This window comes from Heterocephalus glaber, unplaced genomic scaffold (assembly GCF_053883595.1).
Source record: "Heterocephalus glaber isolate CG9 unplaced genomic scaffold, H.glaber_assembly_v1.0 deba00001550, whole genome shotgun sequence".
In the NCBI taxonomy this organism is placed as follows: Eukaryota; Metazoa; Chordata; class Mammalia; order Rodentia; family Bathyergidae; genus Heterocephalus; species Heterocephalus glaber.
The window spans coordinates 8283307-8295717 of NW_028258343.1; the positions used below are offsets into that span (position 1 = coordinate 8283307).

At 41.2% G+C, this 12411-nt stretch overlaps 1 protein-coding gene across 11 annotated transcripts in view; it reads right to left on the minus strand.

Annotated features, from left to right (window-relative positions):
* The window catches only part of Hivep2 (HIVEP zinc finger 2), a 182523-nt gene that overhangs the window by 16623 nt on the left and 153489 nt on the right, over positions 1-12411 (minus strand). For all 11 annotated transcript variants that reach the window (XM_021259324.2, XM_004846048.4, XM_087190053.1 and 8 more), the window contains 3 exons: positions 8287-8331; positions 1915-7481; positions 801-955 (listed from right to left, as the gene is read on the minus strand). In XM_021259324.2, the coding sequence (XP_021114983.1) occupies positions 801-955; positions 1915-7098 (5339 nt within the window). In that variant the 5' untranslated portion in view covers positions 7099-7481; positions 8287-8331. The remainder of the gene's footprint in view (positions 1-800; positions 956-1914; positions 7482-8286; positions 8332-12411) is intronic.

Consider the following 12411-nt stretch of genomic DNA (forward strand, 5'->3'; position numbering starts at 1 on the left):
TTGAACAGATAGTTCTATGAAACCCTAAAACCAGACATTACACATATGTGTAATTTTTCTTACTGGTACAGATAACAAAATAATTGAACTTATTACTCGCTTTTCAATGGCTCAGAACTTCACATTTAAAAATAAATTCTTATAGCCAGGGATTTAGCTCAGTGGTTCCGCCACTCGCCTTGCAAGTGCAAGGTCCCAAGTTGATCCCTGGTACCAAAATAAATAAATAAATACATTCTTATATACAGCGAAACTTTCATAGACCAGAGGAGACATGACAACTAAACTCACTATGGTACACTGACTTGGATCCTGGAACAGAATGAGGATGTTGATGGAATGAGGAAATATGAAAGTGCGCAGTTCAACAGAAAAAAGAAAACAAATTAACTAGTTCCTAGGATCACACATGAGTTTTCATGATTTCATTTTTGTAAGCCCAGGATAAAAATATGTCCACTAATAACACAGATGTCCATAAAATATACCAAAGAATGAACAAACTTAATTGACATCAAAAGCCAGCTAATTTAGTCAATTTCATATGAAATGAAAGGTGTGGAAACTTAAGGCAGAGGCCTGGGCCACACACACCAGTGCTATTTTCATTAAAATCAAGTCCCGAAAGGGAAGACATGAACTCATTATGTATTACCCAGCCAGACTTCACGAGTGTGATAGAAAAGAAATTTCCTTAAAGTTCCCATTCTAACCACACTATTTTTCCCATACAGACGTCCATGACCATTTACTTTGACTTATAAACTGAACATTTTACATTTGTAGTTATGTTTTCTTACCCTCCTTCAAAGATTTTAATTCGGATTGGCTCATTTTGTTTGGATCCAATATCTTTATCTCCATGAATCTCTCCTTTCCCTCTTTCCTTTAAGATATTTCCCACTAGTTTCCTTTCTAGTTTGCTGCCAAATAAAAAGGACCCATCCGGTTTCACCTGTAGGACAAAAGAAGAGAATTATTTTGCCTGCTTTCTCTAGGAAAAAGCAACCCACTCTTCCATCCATCTCTGAAAATTAGCCTCAATTCCATACTACAAGACCATGGGCTAGTTACATAAAATAAGGAACAGCAGGGACAAAATTAGGGAAGAATGAAGCTTCCACAGAATCAACATTTGTTTATATGTATCAGTGAGCATTTAGTTTGTACAACACTAATAAAGACTTGTTTTGAAGTAGCACTTAGGACAATCTACATTAAAAACATAGTCTCAACAGTCATTGAAGGAAAATATTAACACATAAGTAAAAGCGTATCTTAAAAATCTTCTATTTGCTCTATTATTAATTTAGTATAAATTATAAAATGCCCTTTATTAATATTTTTATAATCTTACATGTAAGGCACTAATTGTTCATGTAGGGACAAACAAGCCAGTAACCTGGAAAAGTAAGTTTTGGAAGAGACACATAGAAAACAAATTTTAGGGAAAAGTACTGTCACTGAGGACCAGCCCTCCAATATCTACCAACATCAGTTCTGACACCCTTCATGCCTCCTTTCTGATCTTCCTTTTCAGCATCCACTCCCTGTTTTCTTACAGTCTTATTTCACAATCTCCTGAATTTTTCAGATCAAAAGAAAAGTGGAACTGCCAGGTTACTAACAGAGGTCAGAAGGGAGAGAAACCCACATGCTTGAATTAGTCCCAGTGGGAGAACTTCAAAGCACCTAGATGGAGATACTCTAATTTGGGGGGACTTTCCCTAGGACCCTCAGAACTAAGTACAATCAGTGGCTTCCCCAACCCTGGGTAAGACCAGTGTTGCTGAGGACTCCCCAATTCTAACCTTCATTTTCCTAGCATATTTCAGAACTTATATCCTTCACTATGCAGTATGCTCAGCAATCACATCCACAACACACAGTACTTTCTAAAGCAGTATCTGTTACCTGTGTGAACTGCTTCCAAGCACTGGACGATGTGAGTTTGCCGGTTCCAGGCCTATGCATGGCAGCCAGAGTATAAATTTCTGCGGTGATTTTTTGCTTGGACCTCAGAAGTGCCAATGTGGTCTTGGTGTTCAATCCTGATGGGTTTGGATTGCAGGAACTAATGCACCATGAAGCATAAACCGAGGATTTGAAGGTGGCCTGCTGCACAAAATTGGGTTTTGTATAATTTAAGAAGCACCAACTCACAGTAGTTGTTGTCCGCAGACTGGGGAACTGAAGAATCTGCTGGAAATCTGCCATGTCCGTGAAAAGAAGAGTAGAGTTCGCCATGTTCCTGCTGGGGCTGGAGGCCATGTGGACCAGCATGCCAACAGGCAGCTTCCGGCCCTTCCCATCCTCTTCCTGCTGACTGTCTCCTGAAGGCAGTGAAGAACTCTGAGGACTCATGCTCATGTCTGATGCTGTCTCATCCATATCTAATTCATCTGAGGACTCTTTGCTTTCAGAAGGCCCACTGGACTTCTGCCCTGGAGGGGGCACCCTGGAGCCAGAAAGCATCTCCCTGCTGGGTGAAAATGGCTCTCTTGGCCCACTGACAGAGGAGTGGTCTTGAGATGAAGAGGGTGACAGAGAGGAGAAAGAAGATGACCTTGACTGCAAGCCATCCTTTGGCTCAGAAGCACAGCCTTGCCGAACCAGCTGGGGTTTCTGGGGGCGGGGGAGGTCTTTCTTAATGTCTGAGTTGGTAAGCTCCACAGCACTGAGCTCCTCAACAATCTGCCCGTACATCTTCTCTTCTTTGACCCGCTTCTGCTGCTTTGTTTCCATGAAGAGCTCTAGGCTACTGGCTGGAGAAAGCATCCGCTTGCTGCCTCCAAGGGAGGCAACGCTGTCTGAGGTGGAAGGTAAACATAAGGGGATGGAGGATTCTAAGCCAAGAGGTAAGGTCTGAGGTACTTTCCAAAGTGGGTATTTTTCCAAGCCTGAATGCTGCCCGAGGACCTGGGCAATGTTAAATCCTATCCCTTGCATGGCTGCATTGGTTACCAGTGTTCTTTGGGTCATATTCTCATCGACTTTGCATATGACAATGGCGGGGCTGTTCTGCCCAAGTATCTGAGAAATACTTGTGTACATGACACTTCCGTAGGACGGAACGTGCGTTTGGATCCGAACAGGAACCACTGTTCCCGGTAGTGATTGCAAAGGCCCGGCGTTTGCAGAGGCAAAATCTTCTTGAAGAATCTGCTCAGAGGGAGTTTCCGTCGACTTGCAGCTTGGATCCAATGGGAACTTTGGAGGAAGATTCTTTGAGTGTAGCCCTGATGTTCCTGAATAACACTGGTAAGTCTGCTCTTTTGCATGTGGATAATCAGGAGATTTCTTTCCAGCGTGCTCTGCAACATGCTCTACAGGATAGCCAGAATGAATTTCTGCCTGGAAAGGTTTGCCATAGCTCTTTTGAGGGTGTTGAGCAAAGGGATGGGAGAAATGTGCCTGCCACCAGGGAGGCTGCTGGGCTGGTAAATGAACCATACAGACAGTAGGATACTGAAACTGAAACAAAGCATTCTGGATGGGAGAAAATGGAATTGTCTCTTGAGGTGGAAATAAGTGTGGCTGTTCACCTAAGTGCTTGCTTGTCAAATAGGATGTTGGTTGTATCAAAGGATTTCTCAAAGACTCCTGACTGTCCATGTGCATGATCTGTTGCTGGGCCAAGTGGAGGGGTCCTGAACTCAGTGGGGCACAAGGACCCAGCCCTTGCTTCCCTGGGTCATCTGCCAGAAGAGGCGGAAGCACAGAGGATGGGCCGTGGAGCCATGTGGCCCTGAGGCCCGCGTGGAGCTGCTCCATTTGCTCTTGCTTCACACTTGGGTCCATACCTGCCTCACCCTGGGCAATTTCTGGGGAGCCACTGAAGGAAGCTTGCCGTACCAGGAAGCATTTCTTCCTCTCCCGGGACGGTGACAATGTTGAGGTTGATGCTCTTGCCATGGGAGCATGGGACAAATTGCCATAATCAAATGATTTGCTCCGAATTTCTGGAACTTCTGTTGGCTGAGGACAAGGCATCTGCTCAGAGGAACATCGTCTCATCTCTTTTTGGTGGTGATGGCCCGGAACAGACAGCGAATATGAACCGGCAGGGACAGTCAGAAACTCTGAATGCTTCCCAAACTCATCCTGCTTAGGAGGTGCAGTAAGCTTAAAAGTTTCTTCTCTTTCAAAAGACATTGAGAAACTAGAGCTGTGGGACAAGTTGCTTTCTTGACTGGGGCTGCGAGAGAGGCCTGTGCCTGTGGATTCAAAACTCGACTCCCCTGAAGAGTGCTCCATATCCGCAAGTCGCAAGCGCTTCTTTTTGGGCGGCAGCTTCTCGGCAGGGAGCTGAGAAAGGGTCTCACTTCTCTGGGGCCATTGAAATTCCTCCACAGGCTTTTCTGGTTCTTTGCTCTGGGCTTCTTTCTCTTTCTCTGGTTTGTCAGGCTCCTCGGTAACTCGAATCTCAGGAACCTGAATGTTGTGCTGTCGAACCAGCCGAGGCTGTGTGTGATAGGAGTGCTGTTGTACCTGAGAGGACAAAGTTGGTTTCCCTCCACTTTCTGTGTTTTCCATACTGGGAGCCCACTCTGGGCTCACCGGGCCTTCGGAAATCTCACTGTCACATGTCTCAGAGGGCGAAGGAGCTTTATCCTGTGTACCAGCCACAAGTTCAGCTGACTCAGACCTTTCAAACGAATTGGGTCGGCTCAGGGAGTTTGTGTGCTGAATCACAGAAATCACATTGCCAGGAGGTTTTCTACCCGCCAAGTCTGACATCTTATCAGAATCAGTGGTAGAAGGTGACTCCTCTGACCCTAGAGATAGACTTCCGGACTGCAGCTGGGGTCGACCTGGGTCAAAACGCTCAGGGTGACCATGAGGAGGATTCTCAAGTCCGGCCATGGCAAATCCACTCCTTACTCCTTCTTGCATCTGCAATTTGGAGTCATAATCTGCAGTCATCATGCTCATGGGGGTGCTGACCACACCACCGCAGAGCATGGGGGTGTCCTCCTCATCTCCTACACTTTTCTCTTTCCGGCGTTTCCTGTTTTCACATGTAGTTCCAAACACAGTTGGCACTCCCTGCAATGGCACTGCAGGATCCATAAAGTATTCTCCTCCATGCTTTAAAGAACCTAAACAGGAAATGTCCCTGTAGCTTTGCTTCGGTGTTTCAGAGTCTTCCCACTTCTTATAGGGTTTCCGGCAGACATCATAGTCGTACCCAATCCTGTCCCCAGCAATCACTTTCTTTTCCTTCAGGGATGAGCTGGCAAGACTCTTGGACATCCTGCCAGGGTGCTCAGCCTCCATGTGCCCCTCCTGGACCGATGGCAGCTCAAAGGCCGCCTGTCTTCTTAACATTCGTTGAGGGGGCATGCCTACGGTACCCGGATAGAACACATCATCGGACCCTGTGATCCTTTCATCAAATGAGTGGCTTCCTCTCAGAGACGGGGGAATACTTAAATTAGTTGCTGAAGAAGTTGGCATTGAGTTGCTTCTAATAAGGGGCGAAGAGTCTACAGGAGCTTCTAAGAGAATTGGGTTGCTGCATGGGAAATTTGCTGGATAAAGTTTTCCTTCATTCCTGACAGATGATGGAATAGTCTGAGGTTGCCTGAACTCACTGTTGAATTTGTTGGACCTCAGCATACTTGTTTGACTAGGGTCCACTTCTCCCTTGCCGGGGATCAGCTGTGAGACAGGATCATCGAACATCTTGACATCTAACCTGGTGTTTACGTGAGGTAATGGTTCCATGATACCTTTCCTCCCCAGGGTGGCGCGCTCCTGACCCGTGGGTGTAACACTGAGCGCATTTCTCGGGCTGAGTCGACAGTATTTTCCAAAGATGATTTCTTCATAAGACTTTGCATTTGTGTTGGGAGGGCTTATTTGCTGCTCTGCACTTTCTGAGCGAGAAAAATAACCTGAATCAGTGCTTCCTTTACTGTGCGGGCTCAGAAGATTGAGAGATGGCTCAGAGTCTTGTCCTTTTTTCTCTGACAGTCTTAGTGCAAGTTTCTGTTTAACTGTGTGAGAGTCATCAGCCTTAGTACTTAAAGACGGATTTGGTAGCATATCAGAGCCAATATACTGAGAGCTTTCGTTGGTCAACGGAAGCCCACTTTTGGGGATAATCAAAATTGGCACCTTCATTGGGCCACCTAAGGATTCTTCCAAGGACCCACCATGGTAGCCACCTCTACTGGCAATATCCAATGGGATGGGTGGGCCAGGGCTCATTTTGTCAGAAGTCTCAGCAAATAAAGAGCTCTCCTCATCTGTATCTGTACTCTGTTCACCATCTGAATGTATCTCTGCTTCTACATCAATAAAACCAGCCTCTAGGTCCAATTTAGATACAGCTGACTCTGTGAAAGGTACTAATCCTGCCTTAATTGCATGGGCATGTGACTTCCTGTGCTTGTACAAATTGCTCTTTGTCTTGAAAGAGAAACCACAAGGTATACATGGATATGGCCGCTCACCAGTATGGGACCTGATGTGTTTTTTCAGAACGCTTGGTTTGGCACATGCCCTGCTGCAGTAAGGACAAATGTACTTGCCGGGCTTTTTGGGTTTGTGCTCTTTCTTGTGAGCATCTTCTGCCTGTTCGATACTTTTCTGGGAGTATTGGCTATAAGCAGGGTTCAGGCTTGAAATCTTTTTTCTAGGATAACCACCACTGTGGCCATGTATAGGAAAAGGAAATAAGTCCTCAGAGGCAACCGATGGCAAAGGGCCAGGGAAGAGCCAGGGAGGGCCTTCTATGCTCTGCTGTGGCTTGCTGCTGTGCATGACCCCCTGTGGCACTGAGTGCTGAGGGAAAGAGAGTGAATGTTGGCATGAGTACGGACTTGGACGGTGCAGTGGATATTGCTTCTCTGAGACTGGCTGCACCACTTCGCCAGGTGAGGCCAACTTTCCAGACCCAAACAGTTGTGCTGATGCTGTGTTTCCGATTTGCTCCGGATCTATCTGTGGTTGCCGCTGTCCTTCCTGACTGCCGAAAGTGCTCATCTTAACTGCAGCTGATTGTTCCTGCCTCCATCTACCTGATGCTTTATCAGTTTCTCCAGACCTTGAGGTAGCTTTTTGTCCTAGAGCCGTGTCCCCAGTGTCCATCTTGTTATGCAAGGTCTTAAGTGCTAGTTTGCCTGAAAGCCGCTCAGACTCATGGAGTTTCTCCAAAGCTGTGCTTTTTAAAGCTCAGTTGCTTCCATGCTCCAGTGTGTCGGCAAACCTGCTGATTGTCCCTTCTCTTTGGAACCTTGCACACCCACACTGCAGTCAATGGGCATTAGATGGAAATGTCCTTGGACCAGGTTATAACACAGTTCTCTCCATCATTGAAAAGTCCATCCAAAAGCTAAGTGCAAATCCACGATTTCTTATGGCATTTGAATGCTTTCAACTGGGATGAAATTGGGATGATGAATAGTCTAAGAGAAGTTTTGCCCATCAACTACAGCAAAGTTCAACTGCCAATTTCACTAAGATAAAATGACCTGAAGGCAAAGAAAACATAGAGATTCTCATAACAGTCACCAGATAAGAAACCCAAACCAACCCTAAATTATCACCCTGAAGATGGATAAATTAAAGATGGTTTTCAGTCCAGGAAAATTTTGTAGCTATTACATTAATTCCTTTTTTTTAAAGTTAGAAGATCTTCAACAGTTAAAAGATACTAATTTCAAATAGTATTATGCCATAAGCATACATCTCTTCCATGTTTGAATTTTGTGTGGGAGTACTGGCTCACTGGTAGAGCATGTGCTTAGCAGTGCATGAAGCTCTGGGTTCAATCCACAGTTTCAAAAAAGAAAAGTGTTTGATGGAAAACTCTTCATAAATGTTACTTGTAAAATCATAAAACTTTTAAAGGATTCATTAAAAGATTTAGAGCTATTCCTAACCAAGTTTTATGGCTTGTATACTAACATGTATTACACATCCATAAAGAGATATATTTTATAGCTTAATATAAACGACACACTTAGATATAACATTACATAACATAAAATCTACATTAATATAAAATATGATTATAGTATAAAGAAACCAACATATGGCACTTGATTTATAACACATATATATTAATATAAAATTTTATATAACATTAATATAATATAGAAATATTTTATAGCTTAAAAAGTGACTAATAGAGTTAGATGAAGGACAGAAGGGTAAAAGGCTATCACAGAACTTTGGGGAAGGTAAAGGACTGCATCTAAACAATACAATCATAAAAGTTTAAAAATATGGAAAAGAAAGCCTATTTGGGGAACAGATTAAAAATCAAATGATTACCTGAATAGTTTAGAGTTCTCACGGGCATGATTGTCCTGACACTTCCTAGGTACAAAATAAAGGCAGTTAGGATAAATTGTTCCATTACTTGTTCAGAAGATAAATACATATATATATATATATATATATGTGCATTTATGTGCATTAATTAGGCAGCTCCTTGTGAGAATACGATCGATTCTCATGATGAATTGTTTTCCTTTGCTGTCTGCAAATCATTACTTTTCATGAAAGTAAGAACTTCACAAGTGAAAATTATACATATATCATTTCCCATCCTTTGGTTGACACAAAATATGTAATTCTGCATAATACATAAACTTCAAATTAACTAAGAAAATTGAATTTTATAACAAAAAGACTGGAATAATGGAATAAATTATTTAAAAGACCACAGTGCTTTCATTTAGCAATGAAGTAATACCTTTATAAATCAGACATTTAACTTATGCTTGACATTATGAATTAAAACCATTACACCATAGACACAAATCTTATTACAAATGATATAACATAATAGATGCACCAAATAAAATTTTAAAACAACACTGTTTTCATATTAGACTAGAACATGAAGAATTACTTATGTAAAATTCAAAAGCAGATATTTAATGGTCGAAACACAACTTACCTAGAACATGAAGTTAAACTGTTGTTGAGTTTAATTTTTAGGACAAGGAGTCTAATAGGAAAAAATCATGTCTACTTTTTATTTTTAAAAAAATCAATTTTGCTGTGGTTAACACGGGATCATCCTATATTCCAACAGCATTTACACTAATACCTCAGTTGTCAAATGGCTCCAAGCTCGAAGTTTCTACTACTTGAAGAGCAAAGTTAGAAAACTGTGTGTTCATAACTTTGCTCAATAATGGAACTAAAAATCTGACTTGAAAAAACCTGTACAGGTAACACCTGTACAGGCTGAGAGTGAGTCATGCACTGCATCTCGCATTGGACACAAAGGGGTGACTTCAGTCTAAGTGCTGCTCTGGCCCAGACAACATCGTGCTTGTGTTAGTGCGTTAAAACGTTCGTCATTGTGCTTTTTTGCAAAACTGAGAACCAAGATAGGGTTAAAGAAAGCATTCACTGTGAAATTTGTTAATGTCCTAGAAAAATGAATTTAAAAGTGTAATTTGGGGGCCTCAGAACCAATTATTTGGCTTTCTATTATTTCTTATGGGAAAAATATGTTTAGTTCTCAAAACTCTGTGGTGTTCAAACACAAATTTGGAATGAATTAAGTTTGACAACTGAAGTATCACTATATTCTTCAGGTTTTTAAGATTCAAAATTTGATCTCCATTAAAAACCCAGTAACTCAATTATGTAAATAGCTTCTGTCAGGAAAACCTCTTCCTTTGAATGTAGGAAGGGTTGACTTTCTAAGATAAGTGGTGGCCCACTATTTGCATATTCAGAAAACAAGATGGAATCCCAGACCTGGTTCCTCAGGAGTCCTTCAGGGAGAGCCCTTTTTGTGCTGAGCTGGAAGCCCCAGTGGCATGGAGATTCCTCTGACCCAGCACCAAACTTCTCACTTCAGTGCAAGGCTTAAGACTATTGCTAGGGAGCTGGATATCATTTTTGTCTCACATAAAACTTTTATATTAGATTGCGAACATATTTGGGGATGTATTATTCTCTCCAACACTCGACTTGGGGAGGCTTCCACTAACTGCTACCCACAAAAATCACTTCCTTTCTTAGAGTTTCTGAGACATACAGAAAAATGTAGGTGGGAGAGAAAATGAGTGATGGTTCTCTTTGGAAATTTACTGATTGCATTCATGAACCATTACAAATGTGGACTTCTATTAACTGTTTGTCTATCCCTACTTTGTTTTGGAAATTGAAAAGAAAAAAATCTGTGATGGAAATGATCCATATCATATGTCCATTACTGCCTATGGGATATCTTTTTCTTTAAATCCGAAGAGGATTTGGTAGTGTTAAAACTTAACTGAGGAAAAGAAACTAATTGTACAAACCATAAGAGTTTAGAAATTTAATCCAAGGTTTAATTTTTTAAAATGACACTTGTATTTAGTGACCCAATTCTTCCAAAAATGACATAAATACTTGAGCTTGTGTTTTATTATCAAAATATAGAAAAATGTTCATAGATGATAAAACTCTTATAAATATATTAGAGAAGAAAATCTACATTCAATGATCACTGAGTCTAGGAAAATTCTTTGCACCTCGTATTACAAATCATCAAATGTATCATTGTATATTCCACAATTTTTGATTAATTGTCTTAATGTAGACCTACTTAGAATCATAAAGATCTATAGTAATGTGGTTAATTATAGCTACATTACTTCTTTAGGATCATATAGATTTCATTTGTTTTTTAGAATCTTTAATAGGATGCTAAAAGTAAATTCCAATGTTTTACAAATCAGCATGTATGTTGAAAAACGCAATAGGAGAGCAATTCTTCTATCAAAACAAAACAGCTAGTTATCATTTTATTCACTGGGATTTCTTTTTATGGTAACCAAAACCAGGCAAAGTCATTTTTGGCTCCCACTGCCAACAAAGGAGCGGTATCCCAAACACAGTTTCACGTTCACATTTAAAATTTTCCCTAATGCTTTTCAGTTCTAGGAGGATAAAGCTCAGAGGATATGACGTTTGAATTTCTGTGGATGGTGCTACAGCTCATAGGCATCCTCCCGTCAGCAAAGACAGGCATTGTCTAGCAGGCTCATCACACCTTTCAGAGTGGGGCAGTATGGAAAAAGGTATTACCCTCTATGTGGCTATTTCACGGGTAATGGAGGCAAAAGAAAAGAAAATGGTAATTACATGGAAGAGATGCCAGTTTTCTACCTCTGTGCCTTCTCCTTTGGCCATTCTTCAGAGACCCACTCAAATAAGTTTGCACCCAGTTAAAAATTTCCTCAGACCCCTAAGGGAAGGTCTAGAAACAGCTTCCACTCAGAGCTCCTCTGAAGCCTCCTCAGGGTAACAGCTGGATGGGACAGGCAGCTGGGGAATGCTGCTCTCGTCCTTCTGGGATCTTTTGCACAGGAAAACAATTTAACTCAGGAAATTAATCATTACTTGGTTGGTAGCAAAAGTCAAGTGAGCAATAAATAATAACATCCCATATCATAATGGAATGAAATGGCTGGAAACAAACACTAATTCTCTGCCTCCAATATTTTAATAACATGACATGGCTTTAAAATTAAAATGGTTGTATAAACTAGAGACATCTATAGCTAAATGGGTGCATATCGAGGCCATACTCTTCGGTGAAATAAATAGGACACACATATGTAAATGCCAAGTTGTCTCTCTGGTGTGAGAAACTGAAAGTGTAAATGAGAACCCAAATGTATAATAGGTAATGTGAAATAGGAAGCAAAGGTTCAAAAGGGAAGGGGAAGTAGGGAGGATGGGGGAAAGGAAAGAAAGTGAAAGAAAATATGAGAAAAGAAGGAAAAAACGGAAACAAAGCTTTTGTAAATAGTAAGGGGTGGAGAGGTGGAAGGGAGGGAGGGAGAATGGGAAAAAACAAGAACTAAGTTATATCATGTGCAGGTACAAATTCCCAATGATGAATGTGATCATAATGTATACCTAAAATGCACCAATAAAGTTAATTAAAAGTAAAAAAAATAAAGCAAAACAAAAAAATTAAAATGATCATTTGGTCTTTTTTTCTGGAGAATCTGATGGTATTATAGTTACAAACAAAACATATGTCTCATGATAGTATTTATCAAATAAAATTTTAGAAGTGGCTTCTATTTGTTTGTTTTGAAAATGTCTTGGATCAGTTAATAAAATGCCTCAAGAACATGGCAGAGCACTGCTGCTTTAATCCTAGTGACCGTGAGCCACACTCCTGACTACTGCTCGGAAGCACTAGCTCACAGGGTACCGGATGAGGGTAAAAGGACCCGCTAGGAAAGGATGACCAGTGATGGAGTCCAGCTGAATGCACACTATTTCCACAGGATAATTGTGAAAGGGAACTTTCCTGAGAGCCAAATTCATTATAAATACTTCTTTCAGTAAAAATTCCCTTAACCACCTCAGTCTTTCCTAAAATGACCAAGTTGGCAGTATGAGAATACTGTATAGTATACTACTTTAAATATA